Source organism: Grampus griseus (genome assembly GCF_964374135.1).
Source record: "Grampus griseus genome assembly, chromosome: 18".
Taxonomy (NCBI): domain Eukaryota; kingdom Metazoa; phylum Chordata; class Mammalia; order Artiodactyla; family Delphinidae; genus Grampus; species Grampus griseus.
The window spans coordinates 44,738,189-44,762,750 of record NC_139012.1 but is presented as its reverse complement, the minus strand read 5'-3'; the positions used below and the strand labels follow the sequence as shown (position 1 = coordinate 44,762,750).

General features: G+C 33.8%; 1 protein-coding gene across 2 annotated transcripts in view; it reads left to right on the top strand.

Annotated features, from left to right (window-relative positions):
• KLHL1 (kelch like family member 1) overlaps positions 1 to 19,618 on the top strand; it is a gene marked incomplete at its 5' end in the record, with an annotated part of 376,374 nt that extends 356,756 nt beyond the window's left edge. For both annotated transcript variants that reach the window (XM_082675722.1, XM_082675721.1), the window contains 2 exons: positions 8,515 to 8,686; positions 19,527 to 19,618. In XM_082675722.1, coding sequence (XP_082531848.1) covers positions 8,515 to 8,686; positions 19,527 to 19,586 — 232 coding nt within the window. In that variant the 3' untranslated portion in view covers positions 19,587 to 19,618. The remainder of the gene's footprint in view (positions 1 to 8,514; positions 8,687 to 19,526) is intronic.
• Between the last annotated feature and the right edge of the window lie 4,944 nt (positions 19,619 to 24,562).

The window sequence follows — 24,562 nt, the reverse complement described above, 5'->3', positions numbered from 1 at the left end:
TTTTTCTTTCCTCATCCTCCCTCCCTCCTTCCTTCTTTCTTTTTTTCCGTTCTTTTCAACTAATATTTTTTAAAACCCTACAATTTATTTTCACATAATTCTAAAGTTATCTTTAAACTTCCCATTAATATGTTTTAAAAGGTCGATTAAAATACAGTTTTAAATAATTTTTAAAATGAATGAATGTCTGATAATTCTTTTTTAAAAAAAATGGATATTTTATTTATCTGTTCTATTCATCCTGTCTTATTTGTTCTACTACTCTCTTCAAATTCGTAAAGGTGAATTATGAACATTGTTTTATGCCATACCTTTCTTAATGTAAGACAGGCTTATTAGAACTATATTGCCTATTATCCTGGTGTATAGAAGAAGTATAGATCCTCTTTTAATTCCTTCCTAAAAATGGCAGGTGCACAGAGGCTGGAGCAAAAATTTACCTTGGCTTCAGTCTTGGTCCAACTATCCACACACTTCCTGGCATGGTTATGGCTGAATTCTCTTTAGTGGATGTGGATCTCTTAGCACTTTTATGTCATGTGAATTAAGGATTAGAGAGTTAGAGAAACTTATAGTGATATTTTCTATTACATAAGGAAACATGCTGATACATGAGGAAGTGAGATTAGGAAGTATTGAGGATAATTTTTTTTATCACCTGGGATAGGATAAGTAATTCTACCTTAATGAATAACTTCAAAACTTTTAGTGACTTAATACTATAATGCTCTTTTTTCTCATGCTGTGTGTCCATGTGATATTTTTACTCTAGTACCGAAAAGGACATATAAGCTAAAATATGGACATAGCTGGTCACCATGTCAGAAGGGAAAAGCCAGAGAATAGCACTACATTGTTTATGCATTCTTAAAGATTCAACCTTCAAGTAATATAATTCTCCTTTGTTGATACTTTGATGACAACTCAGTCACATGGCCACAGAAAACTTCAAAGTGTGGAAAGACAGTATCTGACCTGGTACCTGGGAGAGGAACAGATGTCTGGAGGATCACACTGATGACCACAGCAATTTTCCTCTTAATATCAAGAAACCAAATCTTTTATATCCATGCTTGATAGTGGAAGAGTCATTGGAAGAAAGGGGCTCTCTCTCATTTATGATAATTTATTCTTAGGATACGTGAACATTTTTACTGAGAATAAGGTCATTGGCAAGAGGTAGCTTTTAGTGAACAGGCTCTGTTCAAACTTAAGCCACTTCTAGGATAAAATACAGAAATGTTTAACGATATTGCTACTCTGTGAAATGGACTGTAGATTTATGGCTATATATACATAGAGGATGGCATTAAGCTCACCACAGTTGCAATTCAATGTTCTCTTGTCCATTGAAATTAGGAACTATAGGTGCTATAGTGAGGACAGTGGTCAGAGTCCAAATTAATAACTGTATACTTTTATAAACACAAACATGCAACCGTTTATTTAAAAAATACTGCTACTAGAATGGCAGGTTATTCACATTTTCCTTTGCTAAATTCTTGGGAAACAATGACAAAGAAAATGAATATGATGAGGCTGCTACTTTTATGGCAAATATATAAATGCCACTAATAAAATGATATTTCATACACATTATTTTCTAAGTTTACTCTCTAATGCATTAAAATGTTGTTTATGAACAGAGGCATAAAGAATTCAGTCTAGGAATACATTTATGGTGCAAAATTGTATTTAATTAAGCATAACTATTTTAAGTTATAGGAGTGCAGTGGGGATGAACAACTTAGGTAATGCAGAAGCACAGCATCATCATGATTCTTATCTGAGCTCATACCATGTGTCAGATAACAGCATATTTTACAATTTCTATAAGATATATTCTATATTGATGATTTTACATAATGGTACCCCTGTAGAATTACCTTGCATGTGTAATGTAAGGAATGTTTCTTAGTATATAATCATAGGCAAACAAATCATTAGGAATAGCAGGTAGTGTACAATGTTATGTTTTATAGACAGATAAATAAGTAGATAGACAAATGTTGTTATATGACAATGATTTCTTATAGAAGTATAAAGGTATTATAAAGTAGCAAAGTACAGTTATATAGCACCTATCAAAAATTGTAAAGTCAGGCTTTCTTAAATGCAAGGAACATTGGTACTTCATATCAGAACAGATAAGAAAGCAGAGACTGAGTAAGAACATGAAGTTTAGAATAGTTGCTGGAACAGTAAAAGCTAATTTTGTAGCCAAGCCTCACCCTAGTGAGAGCATCTTAGTGGACAAAAGCAGTGTGCAAAAATGCAGTAAGTTCTAGCAGAATTTAGACCCAGAAGGTGCAATTCATTAGAAAAAGCACATTCATCTATTCACTTACTCAATAAATACTGTTTTGTGTGTGCTTTCACCGTACTAAATAGAGCTTAAAATGTATTAGAAAAAAAGAGATAAAGAAATAAATAATTAGAACTTTGAGATCACAAAGCTGGAAATCACGCAATGGATCAGAAAATATGCTCAAAGCCATCAGTACCACTGCTGGCTAATAAGAGATCAGGACCACCTTTGCCCTTGAATCTACATCCCAGTAATGAGACCTGATAGGAAAGGGGTGTCAACATTAAAGGAAACTCCTAAACCTGCCTTTGTAATATCCACTCTTGCTTCCTCCAATCTTTTCCCCTTAGAGTAGCCTGAGGAAACTTTTCATAATACAAATTTGACCTGAAAGTGCAATGGAGTTTTCCTTTGTACGAATTATCAACATAATGAAAAAATTATTTGTTTTACATCAATTTTTCCACTAAACTAGATTCTATGTGCTGGCCAAGATTGTCTTATCTATGCCTATACACCTCCACTTGGCTCAATTCCTGGCACTGAGTAAGCACTTAACAAGCATTTATTAAATCAGTCAGACACCAAGAAAAAGAGGTGTCAAATTTCTCACAAGGAAAACATTATGAGGTATACTGTAAATAGGTAGGTAGGTAGATAAATAGATAGATAGATAGATAGATAGATAGATAGATAGAGATTTTAATAGGAATAATAGAGGGATGGATGAATGTTCAGATGGATTGAAGGAAAGATAGACAGGTTTTAAAAGGGATAAATGGAGAGATGGATGGATGGATGGATGTTTGGATGGACTGATGGAAAGATATGTAGATAGATATTGATTTATTTCTTCTCTATTTGCATGTGAACACCCATTTCCATCATCATTGGCTGAGGATTCATGATTTACATATACTTCAGGCATATCTTCAACAGACAGAAAATTTTTGATTGAGACTAAAATATTAAGCAATTAATCATATATTTGTTGAAAATTATATCATCATATCTTATCAACCAAACACTATTAACAATAATCACAATTTTGATATATAACTTATAATAAATATACAACTTTTGTTCAAAGTCTACCAAAATATACTCCAGTCATAACAGAAAAAGTCATCTAAAATAACAGTATTTAACTTATTACTGTCAGGGTATGACTCTATTTTTATCATCTTTAGATCTTTGTTAAAAATGAAATAATTTAAGATATGCTGTCTGACATACAGGGATAACTACATTATCTACTTTAATAATTCTTTTCAGATTACCATAAACATTAATATATAGAACAAGTATGGAATTTTGGATTCTTTCATTTCTCTTAATTTCTCATTTCATCCTTTTGGTTTAGACATAATCCAAGAATTTCTGAACACTGAAGAGAGATGATAAAGGAGAGACTTACTTTTTATTTAAATTATGGATGTTATCCTAGGCCTTAAGTAGCACATTAATGTATTAATTCACATTTTTGATACGTGAGATCCTAAATTTTCTACAAAAATGTAATTCCTTGAATTGTTTAAAGTTAAAATGTTAGGTAGGCACTATTTTACTTTATAATAAATATTTCTTTTTATTCTTCTTAAGATCTTACTGTTGGAACCAGCCAAATGAGTGCAGCATGAAAATATTTTTTTTTGCCTTTGTTTTTGTATTATTGTGCATGCATAATCTTTGCTACTTCTTTGATAACAAATTATGTTCAAATTTCTGGTAGAAATATCTACAACAGATGGAGATCCAGTCTACGTATATAAAGCCCTTGTTTTATAAGTAGATGCAAAAATTATTAACCTATACTATAGCCATACTAATTTATATTTGTGATTAATATTTGCCTCAGTAGCTTATGAGGCAAGTGTTATCTTTGAAGTGGTCAGCTGGACACAGGGAGTGACAGAGTAATCTGTTGTCCTGGGATATTCTGCCTGGAATGCTGACATCATGGTAATTTATCTGCAAATTTTGGAGGAAGGAGAACAATTCTGTGGAAGGTAGATGTACATGAAAAGATGAAACACGTGATGGCGTATATAGATGGAAGGTTATCAACGCTGGTATCGAACTCAAATTCATTTTCACATTGAGAAAGGTATTTAAAAATACATAATTTGGACTCACAGCACTAGTAAATTTTTCTATTATATGAGTAGAGAAAATAATTACATAAAGAATCTATTTTTCTTAGTTTTGAACTGTTAAAGATATATATTTTAAAAGTGAGTTTTTACTAGCATTAAGATCTTCTGTGTATGCTCCATGTTCTGTTGATTGACAATAGCTTAAATAATTTTCAAAACTTTAATGAGAAAGCTACACCTGAGAGGAGTCGGAGTTGCTTAGTGGGTCCTTGCTTTCTCCAGTTCTGTCACCAGCTCATCTCTCCTCCCCTCAACCTTGAAGAGTAGATGTAATGGAATATGACCTAATCAAAATAGCGTTTTTCATACACCTTCATAGAAAAGTTTAAATCAAATTAACTTTTAAAAATATGTTTGTATAAAAATAAGCAAAAACTGTTGAAAGGGGGAGCAGAAATCTAGTTATATTGTCCATTAAACATAAGATAAATTTTTATCTTCTAATTGTGGAAATAACAATACTTGAAAAAGTAATGGTACCTCAAAAATTTCAAGCGGGAGTTTCAATGAGAAACTAACTTTTGTTCCGTGGTTGTCATATGCCTTTGGTAAGTTTTCATTTTACAGCCAATTTTAGCCACTATATACGGATGCGTCTCTTTCCTGAGGGCTGGAAACTTTAATAGAGTCCCTGATGCAGAGCTCACATTCTGACCATGAAGGCCAAGGTGAGATGTAGGAAAGGCAGACAGCCTAAATACAAAAAGACAGCAGCCACCCCGCACCTGCTTTTTCTTTTCTTTCTTTCTTTTTATAAACAGGCAACCTGAGGCAAAAAAGAATGCTTAGAACAAAATTTTGTCAAAAACATGAACAGATAATGATAAAGTTCGCTGTTAGTAATTGTTTGGAAAGAGCTTATACATCTGTGGATCTTTCCCTAAGCTAAAAAATGCTGTTTATTTCATTTGGGGGGTAACAATTATGTGTATCACCAGGCTGAGAGGTAAATCCATGGAGTTCTAAATACAGAAAAATCAATTTAGATTCATTAATGTGAGGACAAGGATAACCATTACTGGGTAATTTTGAATTAGTGTGATTACTGCATAAATATCTGAGAGAGAGAGAGAGAGAGAGAGAGAGAGAGAGAGAGAGAGTGTGTGTGTGTGTAGGAGGGGGTAGTTTGGACTCAGTTTTTCTTTTGGTTTGGTTTGATTTGATTTTCTAGCAATATATATGTTTAAATATCATCACCATTGCTAGATATAAATTAAAAGATTGCTATTAAACACATGAAATATGTTACCTACCACTGAAAACAGGTATATTTAATTCAAAGATTTGGATCTTCTAGGAGAATGCACTAAATTTTTTAACTTTTCTTCAGGAATTTTGTAAAATGTGAAAAGAATGATATCTATTTCAAAGTGTAGGATATTATTTTAAATGTGTACCTAGATATAGGACATACTAGTGTTTTCTTAATTTTCCCTGAAGTATGAGTATATGAGAATATCTTCATTATATGAGCTTCATTTAAAATTTCAGAAGCCTTCAGAAATGCATTTATTATTCTTTAGTGCTGTTACTGTTAGCTTTTTTCTCAGTTCTTCTGCCTTTTTGCAAAGTGATAAAGTCTGCTATGTAGACAATAGTTGAAAAAAATCCTATAGAGCTCAATAATAATTACATGGGGACTAAAATAGGACTTCAGGAAAAGCTATTTAAGTGAAGTGATTGTGACAAAAGGCAGACTAGCTTCTACTGGAAAATGAATAAAATATAAAGAACGTTCATGTTTCACTGAAATTAGGAGTATTATACATTCTTCCTTTTAAAGTTATTTTTATGACAAAAATTTCCTGACAGAAAAGTAAAAACAACTCCCCGTATTCATTACCCAGATTCAACAACCATCACCAAATTGCTTCATCCATTCACCTTTACAGTATTTTTTTTCCTGAAGTGTTTTAAAGTAATTCTTTACTTTAGCTCAAAACCCTTATGAATTCATCCCAGAAACAAACAATGGAAAATGATCAGAACTTTACATTTTTAGCATAATCACAACGTCATTATCACAAGTAATAAAAATTTTAAAAATCTCTTATTTTAATCTGATACACAGAATTAAAATTTCCAAAATGCCTTAAACATCTTTTAATAGTTGGTCTATAAATTGGTATCCAAGTAAGTTTCATTCATTTTATTTTGTTACATTTTAAAGTCACATTTAATTTAGAACAGCTACTTCTTCTTAGTAATTCATTTTATTACTGGGCTTTTTTTACCTGAAAACTTCAGTCAGGTATCTTATAAAATGTTCCACTTTGTGATTGTACAATATGATTCCTTGTGGTGTCTTTTCTTTTCTCATCTTTCCTTTTTTTTGTCCTCTGTTTTTATGTTTATACATTTCAAAATATTCATTGTAGAAGTTTAAATATCTTAAAGATTTGATAGCATAGATTGCATATTTGCATTTGTGTCTATGTGTGCCTGTATCTATTTGTGATGTTTTACACTTATTAACTATAGCATATAAAATTACTTTTTTATTTGCCTGACAGCCTGACAGCTTTAAGGTGGTCCTGATTTTCAGGCATTCAACCAATCTCTCATCTCACATATATCATCTTGACTGTCACAACTCCTCCAGACATGGTGTGTAAATGCATGTAATGTCCTGGGAGAAATATTCTCTCCAAAATATAAATTCTGGATCCTTGGGGTCCTTCCAGTCATTTTTTTTGTAACAACCTTCTTTATTTTCAATAAACTGTATGTGGGTTTTTTGGCTTGTTTGTGTTTGTTTATTTTTTTCATTAAAATTTCATAACAAGATTGGAGTAGAAAAACGAACTAGGAATAAATTTGCTGTCATCTAGTCTTCTTTTATATTTCCTCTACTGGGCTCTTACTAGATGTTTTCGTATCTGAACCTGCAGTTGTAGGTTAAAGGCAAAGAGGTGGCTTAATCATTCCTTCTTAGCTGAAGTAAAGCACACTCACCAAGGAATTCTTTGGTATCTTACCATCCAACACATAAAATATCTGTATGTAATGTATGGTAATCAGACTTTCTGGAAATTTAATTATTTTTGGTTAAAATTCAATAATAATACTTGGATCCTCTGCTTCAATCTCTTGATTTACCAATCTCTCCCTTCCAGTGAATCCTGAGTAATAATCACTAAAAGATAGCTCTGTTCATGTTGTACCTATTTCCTCAAGTTTCAGTGGTTCCCTATTTTCCTGTTGAGTAAGCACAAAATACTTTCTTACTCTGGGAATCAAGCAATTCATGAGCTGATCAAAAACCACCTTTTTTTTTTTTTTGCGGTACACGGGCCTCTCACCGCTGTGGCCTCTTCCGTTGCAGAGCACAGCCTCCGGACGCGCAGGCTCAGCGGCCATGGCTCACGGGCCCAGCCACTCCGCGGCATGTGGGATCTTCCCGGACCGGGGCACGAACCCATGTCCCCTGCATCGGCAGGTGGACTCTCAACCACTCCGCCACCAGGGAAGCCCAAAAACCACCTTTTTAAGCATTGCTTCTTCTCATACCCTTGAACCTGGCCACACTGCCCACCTACTTTCCACAAAGCTGGCCATGCAGTTTTATTAACACTTGTGTTCCTTTGTAAAAATATCTCTTTCTTTCTAGCAAATTTAGGATAGATTTTCAGGTCTCATTTAAAGGAGACTTCAAATGTGAAGTATTTCATAATTGTCCCAGATTTTTAACCATTACTTCTGTTTCATGACCATAACACTTTCTTGTACCTGTTTTAAAGAACCTCATTCTACTGTGGAACAATAGTTATTTACATATCTGACTTCCTTGTGGAAAGAAATCATGATATTCATTTTTGTAAGATGACTCAGCATCCATCCAATTAAGAGTCTAGGTATGTTTTTAAAATACCTTAAACTATAGAAATCCAGACATTGTGGATATTGGTTCCTGAAAACCTGCTTAAATATTGAGTTTTTAGAAAAAAAAAGTTGTTTTCTTTTCCATGGCTTGTTTTGAAAGGGCATCATTAATATAGTAAAAGTTCAATGTGACTAGAATATGTTATGTCCTTTATCCTTACATTTTAGATATGATCCTAAAACAGATACATGGACCATGGTGGCTCCTTTGAGTATGCCCAGAGATGCTGTTGGTGTCTGTCTCCTTGGTGACAGACTATACGCTGTTGGTGGCTATGATGGGCAGACTTACCTCAACACTATGGAATCCTATGATCCACAAACTAATGAATGGACCCAGGTAAGATTGTTGCCAGCATAAGTTACTTCGCATATAAGAACTTATTTCACTTACTTCCTTTGGAGGAGAGGGGTACATACAGCAATGTATCTAGTCAAATTACTCTGAACTCAAAATGATTGATTTTGTCCATTTTCATTTTGTAAAAAGTTTATTAAATCATATGTTTTTGTGTACTTTTCTCTTGTGTATTCTATACTTCAATAAAATTTATATTAGAAAGTTACATTCATGCTTCAGTGAGATTTCCACTTTATTATGTTATAACAAGAGACAGGAACTGAATTTTAATTAGCTGAAGCAAAAAATGAAAGTGGAATATATTGGTTCACAAAAACTCATCTTTAAAATATTTGGTTTTAGAGATAACAAAAATAAGAGAATGGAAACCTGCAGAAATCAACTTTCTGCCTCCCGTTTTTGCTTGACTATCTTTGTTAGGTTGATTGTTACTCACTGCAGAGAGAATTTTCCATGGGGTGGTGCTGCTGGAATCTCCAAGTGGGAATCCTCACAGCCATAATCAGAAAATAAAAGAATTCTTTGTTCAAAAGAAACCCAAAAACAAACAGCAAAGAGCTCTGAATGGTCTGTCGTATAAAGCACTCATTCCTGGACAAACACTTTGGCCAAGAAGATGGAGTGAAATAATTGGCTGATCTTAGGTTAGCCTTTAAACATACACTGTAGTTAGAGATTTAGGATCATGCTCAGAGAAGCTCCCAATCTGGTCGAAGATCTGGACTATTTGTGTTGGGGTGTGTGTGAGTGGTGGGGAAAGATGAGAGGAGGACAACTTAATTATGGTGGAAAATAACTTATGCTGTACAGTTACTACAGCCTTGCTTGTAATGAAGAGAATGGGTATATTTTCAGACTTTTGTCATTATATTCAATTTCTCCTTTCTTTCTTTCTTTGCCAAATCTTTCAATATTTCTTATTTCACTCCTTTATCAGAAACTTAAAAATGAGAAACAATTTAAACAAACAAACAAACCAATTTTCCATCAATGGATGCAGTTAAATTCCAAAGTCTTACTTAGTTGAAGCAGGATAATAACCTCATCTCCTCTTATTCCTTAATGTATAGAAGGATTTATTTTCGGTCATAGAAATTAACTAAAATTTGATTGAAGTAAATTTCTTGGAAAAAATGTTTACTTTTAAAGATACATAACTTCCTTGATTGTGCCAGTTTTGGTGATATGTGTTCAACTACAATATTAAATAGGCTGACTTTGAAGTACAAAACCAGACTCCACATGATCAGACTAAGGTATCTGCCTTATGAACCTTACTCTTCCCCAAGGGAAAATCCTTTGATTCCAATGAAGAGGCATTTGGCTAAGAAGGAAGAAAAAAGGTGGAATGGAGGAACAAACAGCAAGAATTTGGAGAACTAGGTCCTGTGATATTCTATGTTTTACTTTAATTGTGAGAAAGAAGCATTCCTTATCCAGAGAGCAGCAAATATAAAATAAGCTGTAATTATTGCACTGAGATTTTAGAAGATATATTTTAATTCCTTACCTTCCTAGGTCCCTAGTGTTTACAAAAGGAGCACTGCTATGACTGTTGACTTGCTAAGGAAATGTACCAGTTCAGTGGTATATATTTTAAATGTGCTACTTTTACAAATGAACATTAAATAAAGGAAGTTTATGGGCATATAAATGATATAATATCTTCATTACATATTTATAGAAATGAGCCATTATGCTTATAATTCCTCTAAAATTGAAAGTAAAACAATGAATGTAGTAGTAATGGGTAAAAGCTTCCTAAAGGCCATTTTCCCTCATCTGTATTTTATTACACTCTTTTGGATCATAAATTATCTTACAAAGAGCAAAGTGGTATTTAAAATGTTTTATAACGTTCACCCACCAGAAGGCAGACAGCAGAAGCAAGAAGAAATACAATCCTGCAGCCTGTGGAACAAAAAAACACATTCACAGAAACAGAAAAGATGAAAAGGCAGAGGGGTATGTACCAGATGAAGGAACAAGATAAAATGTCAGAAAAACAACTAAATGAAGTGGAGATAGGCAACCTTCCAGAAAAAGAATTCAGAATAATGATAGTGAAGATGATCCAGGACCTTGGAAAAACAATGGATGCAAAGATGGAGAAGATGTAAGGAATGTTTAACAAAGATCTAGAAGGATTAAAGAACAAACAAACAGAGATGAACAATACAATAACTGAAATGAAAACTACACAAGAAGGAATCAATAGCAGAATAACTGAGGCAGAAGAACAGATAAGTGACCTGGAAGACAGAATGGTGAATTCACTGCTGTGAAACAGAATGAAGAAAAAAGAATGAAAAGAAATGAAGACAGACTAAGAGACCTCTGGGACAACATTAAACACAACAACATTTGCATTATAGGGGTCCCAGAAGGAGAAGAGAGAGAGAAAGGACCGAGAAAATATTTGAAGAGACTACAGTTGAAAACTTCCCTAACATGGGAAAGGAAATAGCCACCCAAGTCCAGGAAGGGCAGCGAGTCCCAGGCAGGATAAACCCAAGGAGAAACACGCCGAGACACATAGTAATCAAATTGGCAAAAATTAAAGAAAAAGAAAAATCATTGAAAGCAGCAAGAGAAAAATGACAAATAACATACAAGGGAACTCCCATAAGGTTAACAGCTGATTTCTCAATGGAAACTCTACAAGAAGGAAGTGGCATGATATACTTAAAGTGGTGAACGGGAAAAACCTACAACCAAGATTACTCTACTGGGCAAGGATCTCATTCAGATTAGATGGAGAAATCAAAAGCTTTACAGACAAGCAAAAGCTAAGAAAATTCAACACCACCAAACCAGCTCTACAGCAAATACTAAAGGAACTTCTCTAAGTGTGAAACAAAAGAGAAGAAAAGGACCTAGAGAAACAAACCCAAAACAATTAAGAAAATGGTCATAGGAACATACATAATGATAATTACCTTAAATGTGAATGGATTAAATGCTCCAACCAAAAGACACAGGCTTGCTGAATGGATACAAAAACAAGACCCATACAGATGCTGTCTACAAGAGACCCACTTCAGACCTAATGACACATACAGACTGAAAGTGAGGGGATGGAAAAAGATATTCCATGCAAATGGAAATCAAAAGAAAGCTGGAGTAGGAATACTCATAGCAGATAAAATAAACTTTAAAATAAAGAATGTTACAGGAGACAAGGAAGGACACCACATAATGATCAAGGGATTGATCCAAGAAGAAGATACAACAATTATAAATATATATGCACCCAACATAGGAGCACCTCAATACACAAGGCAACTGCTAACAGCAATAAAAGAGGAAATTGACAGTAACACAATCATAGTGGGGGACTTTAACACCTCACTTACACCAATGGTCAGATCACCCAAAATGAAAATAAATAAGAAACAGAAGCTTCAAATGACACAATAGACCACGTAGATTTAACTGATATTTATAGGACATTCCATCCAAAAACAGCAGATTACACTTTCTTCTCAAGTGTGCATGGAAGATTCTCCAGGCTAGATCACACCTTGGGTCAAAAATCAAGCCTCAGTAAATTTAAGAAAATTGAAATCATATCAAGCATCTTTTCTGACCACAACGCTATGAGATTAGAAATAAATTACAGGGGAAAAAAATGTAAAAAACACAAACACATGGAAGCTAAACAATACCTTACTAAGTAACCAAGAGATCACTGAAGAACTCAAAGAGGAAATAAAGAAACACCTAGAGACAAATGACAATGAAAACACAATGATCCATAACCTGTGGGATGCAGCAAAAGCAGTTCTAAGAGGGAAGTTTATAGCTATACAAGCCTACCTCAAGAAACAAGAAAAATCTCAAATAAACAATTTAACCTTACACCTAAAGAAACTAGAGAAAGAAGAACAAACAAAACCCAAAGTTAACAGAAGGAAATAAATCATAAAGATCAGAGCAGAAATAAATGAGATAGAAATTAACAAAACAATAGCAAACATCAATAAAACTAAAAGCTGGTTCTTTGAGAAGATAAACAAAATTGATAAACCTTTAGCCAGACTCATCAAGAAAAAGAGGGATAGGACTCAAATCAATAAAATTAGAAATGAAAAAGGAGAAGTTGCAATGGACACTGCAGAAATGCAAAGCATCCTAAAAGACTACTACAGGCAACTCTATGCCAGAAAAATGGACAACCTGGAAGAAATGGACAAGTTCTTAGAAAGGTATAACCTTCCAAGACTGAACCAGGAAGAAATAGAAAATATGAACATACCAATCACAAGTAATGAAATTGAAGCTGTGATTAAAAATCTTCCAACAAACAAAAGTCCAGGACCAGATGGCTTCACAGGTGAATTGTATCAAACATTAAGAGAAGAGCTAACACCCATCCTTCTCAAACTCTTCCAAAAAATTGCAGGGGGAGGAACACTACCAAACTCATTCTATCAGGCCACCATCACCCTGAAAACAAAACCAGACAAAGATACTAAAAAAAAAAGAAAATTACAGACCAATATCACTGATGAATATAGATGCAAAAATCCTCAACAAAATACTAGCAAACAGACTCCAACAGCACATTAAAGGATCATATACCATGATCAAGTGTGATTTATCCCAGGGATCCAAGGATTCTTCATTATATGCAAATCAATTAATGTGATACACCATACTAACAAATTGAAGAATAAAAACCATATGATCATCTCAATTGATGCAGAAAAAGCTTTTGACAAAATTCAACACCCATTTATGATAAAAACTCTCCAGAAAGCGGGCATAGAGGGAACCTACCTCAACATAATAAAGGCCACATACGACAAACCCACAGCAAACATCATTCTCAATGGTGAAAAAGTGAAAGCATTTCCTCTAAGATCAGGAACAAGACAAGGATGTCCACTCTCACCATTATTTTTCAACATAATTTTGGAAGTCCTAGCCATGGCAATCAGAGAAGAAAAAGAAATAAAAGGAATATAAATTGGAAAAGAAGAAGTAAAACTGTCACTGTTTTCAGATGACATAATACTATACATAGAGAATGCTAAAAATGGCACCAGAAAACTATTAGAGCTAATCAATGAATTTGGTAGAGTTGCAGGATACAAACTTAATGCACAGAAATCTCTTGCATTCCTATACACTAATGATGAAAAATCTGAAAAAGAAATTAAGGAAACATTCCCATTTACCATTGCAACAAAAAGAATAAAATACCTAGGAATAAACCTACCTAGGGAGACAAAAGACCTCTATGCAGAAAACTATAAGACACTGAAGAAAGAAATTAAAGATGATAACAACAGATGGAGAGATATACCACATTCTTGGATTGGAAGAATCAATATTGTGAAAATGACTATACTACCCAAAGCAATCTACAGATTCAATGCAATCCCTATCAAATTACCAATGTCATTTTTTGTGGAACTAGAACAAAAAATCTTAAAATTTGTATGGAGACACAAAAAATCCTGAATAGCCAAAGCAGTCTTGAGGGAAAAAAAAACGGAGCAGGAAGAATCAGACTCCCTGACTTCAGACTATACTACAAAGCTACAGTAATCAAGACAGTATGATACTGGCACAAAAACAGAAATATTGATCAATGGAACAAGATAGAAAGCCCAAAGATAAACCCACACACCTATGGTCAACTAATCCCTGACACAGGAGGCAAGAATATACAATGGAGAAAAGACAGTCTCTTCAATAAGTGGTTTTGGGAAAATTGGACTGCTACATGTAAAAAAATGAAAATAGAACACTCCCTAACACCATACTCAAAAATAAACTGAAAATGGATTAGAGACCTAAAGTAAGACCAGACACTATAAAACTCTTAGAGGAAAACCTAGGAAGAATACTCTGACATAAATCACAGCAAAATCTTTTTTGATCCACCTCCCTGAGTATTGGAAATAAAAACAAAAATAAACAAATGGGACCTAATGAAACTTCTAAGCTTTTGCACAGCAAAGGAAACCATAACCAAGATGAAGAGACAACCCTTAGAATGGGAGAAAATATTTGCAAATGAATCAACGGACAAAGGATTAATCTCCAAAATATATAAACAGCTCATGCAGGTCAATATTAAAGAAACAATCAACCTAATCCAAAAATAGTCAGAAGACCTAAATAGACATTTCTCCAAAGAAGACATACTGATGGCCAAGAAGCACATGAAAAGCTGCTCAATATCACTAATTTTCAGAGAAATGCAAATCAAAACTACAATGAGGTATTACGTCACACCAGTTAGAATGAGCACCATCAGAAAATCTACAAACAGCAAATGCTGGAGAGGGTGTGTAGAAAGGGGAACCCTCTTACACTGTTGGTGGGAATGTAAATTGATACAGCCACTATGGAGCAGTATGGACGTTCCTTAAAATACTAAAAATAGGATTACCATATGATCCAGCAATCCCACTACTGGGTATATACCCAGAGTACACTATAATTCAAAAAGACACATGCACCCCAATGTTCATTGCAGCACTATTTGTAATAGCCAAGTCATGAAAGCAAACTAACTGCCCATCAACAGATGAATGGATAAAGAAGTTGTGGTACATATATACAATGCGATATTACTCCACCATAAAAAGGAACAAAATTGGGTCATTTGTTGAGACGTGGATGGATCTATGACTGTCATACAGAGTGAAGTAGGTCAGAAAGAGGAAAACAAATATCGTATGTTAACGCGTGTATATGGAACCTACAAAAATGGAACAGATGAACCAGTTTGCCGGGCAGAAGTTGAGACACAGATGTAGAGAACAAAAGTATGGACACCAAGGGGAGAAAGCTGTGGGATGGTGGGAATGGTGGTGTGATGAACTGGGTGATTGGAATTGACATGTATACACTGATGTATGTAAAATTGATGACTAACAGTAACCTGCTGCATTAAAAAATATATATATATATATTAAATGTTTTATAACAACTTTATTTTAGTACAATAAACATTAATTTTAAAGCTCTTAATTACTTTAAGACTTTACATCCATATCTTATCATTATTTGTATTTTTAAGACTCAAGGGACCATCAGCAAACCCACACAAAATCCCTTTGAAATTCCAGGCCACTAGAGAAAGTTCTGGTATTTGCTGGATAATGCCTGTCACCTTCCCTTCACATACCCCATAAATGGACAATATCATCTGATTATTTCATTTACTACTGGCACCATAAAATGGCCAAGCATTAGAATGAATAAGCAAATATATTAAAATATATAACAATGTATGTTTGGAAAATTTCCCAAGCTAGCTAGAATTGGAAATAATGTAAATAGATTAGAGAGTATTTACCAGATTCATGTCTTAATAGTTACACAGAGAACAAACCCATGCATGCTTGCAGGTGTGTGTGTTTGTTTGTGTTTTAAATAAATTTGACTTTGTCATTTAACATTGTTATTTTGTGTTTTTGCATTTGATTTGAAAAAAGAATATGTGTGCTTCAAGACATAGAAAGAAAAATTTACTTCCATTTCCCCTAGCCTGGCTAAAATCACCCTTTCACAATGTTGTAGTGCTGTCTTGCTGCATCGACCTGCAGCTGTAAAGAAACAGTGATAGTGTGTCATTTACTGTCATATCTCCAAAACCTGACATAGTTGCTGGCATGGGGTGAGAGATATGTGAATGTTTCTTAAATAAATTTATTGTGAATTATTTTTGCAATTCAGTTTACTCTGTTGTGTGTGGATTTAGTTTATTTGCATATAATAGATATATAAGATGCTTAGAATGAGTTTCAGGGAAGCCTGGTGAGATATTTAAATTTTCAGTTGCTGTTTAATAATTGGTTTCATGCCAACCTTTTTAGGTTATCATACTAAGGCTGAAAGGTATAACCCTGGAGAGAGAACAGGACAGATTGTTTAAAATATGTATTAAATAAGATAAAACTGGACCAAGGGGGAAAAGGGGAAGAGGTCTTAAATATTTAAAATATATTTTTGTAGAATATATCAAATGTTTAAAATAGAATGATAAATGCTGGGGTAAGGGGAATACTTAATACTATGATAGAACTTAAGTGTGTTGGGTAGAGAAATCTTTCAGAAAATGATATGTAGAGTGAAGCATAGAAAATGAGTAATAGTTAAACAGATAAAAATATAGGGAGTGTTTTGGTTTAAGGAAGAGAATTTTTAAAGAGCCTCAGGAAGGAGAACACATAGCATGTTTCATTCGGCAATAAATAAAGCAGTGAGCAGTAAGTTTGGAGAGATAAATTGTGTCTATATCATATAGGATCAGAAACCATGTTATAGAATCTTGACTTTACCATAAACCTAAAGGAGAGCTAATGAAGGATTTTAGACAGGGAAAGTAAGTCATCAGAATTGTGCTTTAAAATGATTGCACTTGATGAGAAGTGAAAAACGATTAGGAGAAAGCAAGATCAGAGTCGGAAATTTATTAGGACATATTTTATTAATCCACTGTAGGGGTGGAAAATTTTTCCTTCTTTCCTTCTTGTTTCTTCAGCTAATGAAATAATTAAATTGACATAAAACAGATTAACGGGAGAAAAACAAATTTAATTTTGTACATATGGAAACCCCATAAATACATGAGACTCAAAGAAGTGACCAAAACAGGAAGCTTTGATACTTTTTAGACAAAGAAACAATAAATTCATGAAGAACTGAGTAGACAAAGTGGTTTGAGATTGAGGTAGGAAATTGGTGAAGAAGTTACAAGGTTTGTTTCCACAGCCTTCTTGGCCCTAAATTCCCTATGTCTGGTGATCAATATGCCTCTACCCTCCTGGTAGATGAGGGTACCATTTCACATGGGAGATTTATCTCCTACTTTAAGGGATCAAAGGAGGGTCAGAGTGTCCCTCCTGTGTCCGGCATCTTTCAAGTACCTTTAGTTCAAAATAATCAATATGCCAAAGTGGGATACCCTAGAGTGGCATATTCTGCTCCCCTTCACACTCAAGGTGAAACTGTAACCTGAACTAGGTTGAAGACAGTACGAATGGGTATAATTAATTTCGTTGGAGAGATACTTATAGGACTTGATGGTTATTTACCTGCAAGGTTGAGGGAGGTAAAATTAAGGGTCATGGATGTGCTCTAGGTTCCTGTCTTGAGCAACTGGGTAGAAAGTGGTGGCATTCACGGGTAAAAGAAATACAGGAGGAATAGTAAACTCAGGGGAAAAAAGCAGACATTCATTTTTACACACACATATAAGCATGTATAGAAATATAGATGCAAATGTAGATACAGACATAAAGTGAAAGTATGTACATTGTACTTCACCTAGAAATTATGCATGGTAGTTTTCAGTACTGAATGAACATCAGAGAGTATTTGGGAAACTTCAAAAATACATCTACCCAATACTCATCCCATTCCTACTGAATGGTGGGCCTTGAGTATTTATACTTTGTAAAAGTCCCTTAGATGACTCTGATGTGAAACAATGTTTCAAAATCATTGGAAACTAAAAGAGAGACAATGGAAACTGTGTGCATTTTGGAGTCAGAAATATTTCAGATTGTAGACATTGATGTTACCAGATTTACATATTGTCTCTTGACACTCCATTCACATGCCTGTCATACAGAGATGACAACATATGATGGGATTATAAAGATGACAGTGATATATAAAAATTATTCTTAACACACAATATGCTATCAATATATCACATGCCCCTTTTCACTACTCATTTTGAGCAAATATCTATGAAAAAGACAAGAGATGTTATATTAGTTTTTTTAAAAATAGAATATTAAATGAAAGGAATAAAAAAAAGTCACATGGGAAGGTATTTTGGTTTTGTTTCTGTTTTTATTTTTAACCTGCAAGGGGGATGGCAGGTAACAATAAGCACAGTTAAAAGAACTAACAGATAATTAGATAATGACGGTAATTTTCATATTTAGAGAGTGAGACCATGTCCTTTCTCAATCAATAAGATAATGTATGTGATCTGAGGTTATTTTGCTCATAGCTATTTTATTTGTTACATTTTATTCCTTTCTCTTTGAAATAATATCCTGTAATTTCTCATCTACCTAATATTTTTATGTGCATAAATTATTCTTAGAAAACTGTAATAAAAATCATTGATATGAAAAAGTTCAAATTACTAAAATCTTAGTTTACCTCTATGGAATAAATTTTCATTACAAACTTTATAAAAATTATTGTTTTAATATATTTCTAACCAATTTCATATTCAGGATCATTTTAAAAATCTCAGTTCTCATTTCAATGACAAGTATAATGTAGACTTTTAAAAAAATAGACCCTGTAGCAATTGTAATTATGGCCTATTAATAACAAAATATTGAAGCTATATCACTGTATGTCTCTGTTTAGAATGAATGAATAACACATTTAATTCAGTATAATATCTTGGGAGATAACTTCACAATGACTTCAATAGTGAAATAGCTATTTCATCTAAAATATACTCCAAGCTGTCACTATGAAATATCATCACAAATGTGTCCATGCAAGCTCTAGAATAAATCTTTGCTGGAAACTTTTCTTAAACAGCTTCATTTCACTAAAAATCATTAAAGAATTTATTAGTTTCATTAAAAATTCTGTAAATGATTGCAGGTTTAAAAAAAATCAATACACATATTATTCTTTTATGTAAATGTCATTTTCATTGTTTCCATTTATATTGTACTACTTGTGGATAAATTGGGAAAAGATAAGCACATTTATTAATGATTTTCATGCATATGAATGAGTGGTTTAAATACATTATAATTTGTATATTTTAAGACAGTAAAATTTGTCTTAAATTGTGTTTCATCTTTTTCAACAGATGGCTTCCTTGAATATTGGGAGAGCAGGTGCCTGTGTAGTAGTCATCAAGCAACCTTGACTTATTTTTATTTGGATGTATTTTAATCGCTGGAGTGGTTATTTTTATATCAGAGGGCAAGAATGAGAACTTCCTGAGATGAAAATTCTTCAAGAACAAAGATTTTGGTAGATTTACCTACTGATGTCAAAAGAAATAGAAGATCAAACAGAATTATGGGAAACAAGAAAACAAACTGCTCTGGGAACACTATCTGGTCATGTATTAGTTCAGGAATGGTTATTGGTAATTTGTTTTGTATTGTAGCATACAGTAACTAGAGTTACCAAAGGCTTGTTTTTCTTGAACAATTAAAAGGAGAAACCGAGATTTGTGACATGGATAATTTCATGACCACAGTTCATTCAATTGTTTTATAATCTGTGGAGATACCAAGAGGTTGCCAAGAGTAGAAGACATGATATTTCATCTGACAGAATTTGATCAATTTACTATTTTCCTACTCAGATGTGATCATACCAGGAGGTGGAATGATGTTTATTAAAGCAAACATGCTTCTTCCTAATTTTCCTAAACTATGAACTAGAGAAACAGATTCATGCTTGTCTCTTGCATTCAGAAAACAAATCAGAGCTGCATATATAATCTGAGAGGATGGTTGGATTTTATTGCAACTGTATAAGCAATTTGAAGCTGGAAAACACAAAGGATCTTTTTCATTAAGCTTACCACATTGCTTTGCTTTTTGAACACACTGAGCCAAAGAATTAGTACAATTATAGGCTTTTGCCTTATGATGAGTTCAGTGTAAGCATGGAAGTTAGTTATTCTGAATGTTATATATATATATATATATATATATATATATATATATATATATATATATCCATTGCATGTTGAAGTCCTTTAGAATTTTGTTCATAAAGAATCTTAGAAATTTGAGAGAGAAATCTATGATCCATTCATTTGGAGTGTTAATCATCATTGTTAGAAGGAAGGCAGACTTCAGATTCTCATTCCCCACTTTTCAAACTTGTTACATTGATATGCACATTATTTTATGCCAATGTTTGTAATTGTTTAAAGCATATAGTAGAAACATTACACAATGTCCTTAATAGTCCATGTAAATTTTAAATATAATTAATAAATAATAGAAAATTTACTTTTACCAGTGTATTTTTTTCAATAAATTTTAATTCAGAACTGAGTAAAAAATTGACAAGAAATAGTCGTTTTATTGCTCGACTTTTCAAAAATCAAGAAGTATATATTTTCATCAAAACGCAAGTTTATTTCTTCCTAAATACTATGCTGACAGCAAATGCAATCTTTTTTTTTTTTTTTTTCGGTACGTGGGTCTCTCACTGTTGTGGCCTCTCCTGTTGCGGAGCACAGGCTCCGGATGCGCAGGCTCAGCGGCCATGGCTCACGGGCCCAGCCGCTCCGCGGCATGTGGGATCTTCCCGGACCGGGGCACGAACCCGTGTCCGCTGCATCGACAGGCGGACTCTCAACCACTGCACCACCAGGGAAGCCCGCAAATGTGATCTTTAATTATTGTTTTCTTTTATAGTCACTCACTTGAGACAGCTAACAATAGTGCTTAGAAAATGCCCATCCCATAATGAAAGTGCTGATAATCATGCAGGGGCTAGAAAAGTCAAGAAAATCCCTCTTTTTGAGTCAATGTAAAACATGAAGTTGAGTTTTATTACTGGGTAGTGGAAAAATATTTGAAATTAATAGCCATGGAAAATATTGATAGTTTATGTCAAGGAAATATTAGGAAATCTAAAATTTCCCAACATGTATATGTGATCAAATTTATTAGTCACATTTCAGAAAAATGATATGATATTAAGGAAGTATCAGTGATTTTTTAATCATAGTTAAAAGATGAATAGCATGAAATTTATCATTTTAGCCATTTCTAATTGTACAGTTTAGAATTGTTAAGTATATTCAACTTCTTTGCCCACATATTTACTTCAATGCATAGAACATACGGATAATATTAGCTAACTGAGGTGGACAATTTATTTCTGAAATGTTAAATAGAGGGAAAGATAAAATGGTGTATATCTATTTGTTAATCAGTAAAGCTTTGTGGTGGTCATACTTAAAACTTGGTTAATAAATTTATCAATATTTTTACAAACTTTTTTTTCCTTAGAAGGAATTTTCCCCAAATTTGCTGCATTCAACCAACTATTTTCTATATGTTTATCATATTAGCCTGCTGCCTTTTATATTTCATACCATAAGTGTACACACTTAATTTACCATACAAGGACATTGAAAAGCAGTTTGGGCAATAAACTCTAAGCTTATATGAGATAGGAAGAAGGGATATTACCGTGCCATTTACTGAAAAGTATATTGTCCACCAAGTTCACATGAGTTCCAGGACTTACCATTTACCCTGCCATGACTCCAATTCAGGATTCTTGAAACTTTGTCAACTGCTAAGGTGTTAAGGAAGTATCAGTGATTTTTTAAATGTAGTTAAAAGATGCATAGCATGAAATTTATGCAGGTCCTTATTCAGCTATGCTAAAGACTGCCCTTTGGGGTAAAATCTGCTAAAGACAGGATTTACTATTTGGCTGTTTAATTAATAAGGCATACTTAAATAAAAGATGTATAGAAAATACCATCAATGAGGATAGTTTTTCTAAGTTACTGTTCAGGTTTTTTACTGCATTGATATCTCTAGAATATAACTTATTTTTATAAATACCTCTATATAATCTTAGAATAATCTGCAAATATTTTCAATGTTAAAGATGACTATTAATGATAATAGGAATATATAATATACAATTGCCCCTCCATATCCATGGGGATTTGGTTCCAGGACCTGCCCTGCATACCAAAGTCTGTAGATGTTCAAGTCCAATAGTCAGTGCTTCACATCTGTGTGTGCCACCAACCTCAGACTGTGTAGTACTGTATTTATTGAAATGATAGTGAACCAGTAGTATTGCAGTAGATGGGTGACAATGTTGGGAAAATAAATTAAAAACAAACAAAAAAACTTCTACAATCCAGAAAACCTCTCCACAAAAGTACTAGAAAAAACTTTTTTTTATTATTGAATAAGCATGAAACCAGAATCTAATACACATCACAGGCAACATGCTAAGAGATCGCAAAGATAGAGAGAAATCTCACCCTTCCATGCAGCCAAGCAGATACAACTTATTAGACATATTTTTTCCAGGTAATCAATATCTACTTCTTAAGTAAGAGGACTGAACAGCACTATTTGTCACACAAGTTCATCCTTACTTTACCCAGTAGTTGGCGTGACCATCTGAGTTAACTAATTAGCTTTATCCAGAGGGGGGAAAAAGCACACTTCTCAAAACTTTGTGACAGTAGGTAATTTTGCAACTTGGATTAAGGTCCCACTAGATAGACTCCTCCCCTCCCACAGGAGCTGTGCAATAGGGGTGCTGTCTTCCTTGAGGATTACATTTCAAAGAAATGGCTTCCAGGCTCTTGCGAAAGACATCCTTAAGTCATAACGCTGACAAAAGTCCTATCTAGTTTTTAAGAGGATTTATAAACATTTCAAAGAGAAGAGAAAGTACTCAGAATTACAAGTTTTCTAAACTAAATGCTCTGAGAAAAAGAAAGGGAAGAAAATCTCTTCCCTTATTTCAACAGGGAGAATTAAGCTTCTTAGTTTTCATTGTATTTGTCCTAATGATTGATATTAGTGTATTTTCCCTCCAGTTGTTTTTCTATCTAACATTAGGAGACAGTATATTTCCCGGATAAGCAACTTTACTATCACTTAGGAGTTTGTTAGAAAAGCTAAATCTGAAACCCATCCAGAGCTGCTAAATGAGATCCTGTTTTTTAACAAAATACCTAATGTGACTTGTTAAACCTTGAGAAACACCAACTTCAGTCACTATTTCTCTGCAAACTCTATTTCCCTCTCTGGTTTTCTCAATAAGGCACCAACTAGGGAGTTAGCAATCCTATCTAGTTCTCATATTTAATCCATGTACTCCAGGATAAATTTTATCAGGAATAGAAGTAATGTTTTAGTTCTCATCTGCTTTCACTTTGTCTAATTTTTTAATAGGTTCAGAAACTAGATGAGGAGGAGGGTGCTACTCATTCGATTCCCTCCAAGCCCCAGCAGAAAAACAGTTAGCTAGGTGAAATGCATATATGATAAGCAGAGAGTTCCAATTATGAAGACCTACAATTTTTAAAAAGGAAGATGCGAGGGAAAGTATATGTTCATACTATGCCCATTATTTTGTAATCTGTTTCAGTCTTACTGAGACTGGAGAGAACAGAAGTAATTCCTGGTCTCAAGTAGCAGCCAAATTTCTGGCTTACAATCAATCAGTGATTCTTATTCACCTCAATTCTCTTGAGATGATAAATTCAAGTTTGCTTGGGAAGTAACCCCCAGCTAGCTTGCCCTCAGAATGGGAGAAAATATTTGCAAATGAAGCAACTGACAAAGGATTAATCTCCAAAATTTATAAGCAGCTCATGCAGCTTAATAACAAAAAAACAAACAACCCAATCCAAAAATGGGCAAAAGACCTAAATAGACATTTCTCCAAAGAAGATATACAGACTGCAAACAAACACATGAAAGAATGCTCAACATCATTAATCATTAGAGAAATGCAAATCAAAACTACAATGAGATATCATCTCACACCAGTCAGAATGACCATCATCAAAACATTTAGAAACAATAATGCTGGAGAGGGTGTGGAGAAAAGGGAGCTCTCTTGCACTGTTGGTGGGAATATAAATTGATACAGCCACTGTGGAGAACAGTACGGAGGTTCCTTAAAAAACTACAAATAGAACTACCATATGACCCAGCAATCCCACTACTGGGCATATACCCTGAGAAAACCATAATTCAAAAGGAGTCATGTACCAAAATGTTCATTGCAGCTCTATGTACAATAGCCCGGAGATGGAAACAACCTAAGTGTCCATCATCGGATGAATGGATAAAGAAGATGTGGCACATATATACAATGGAA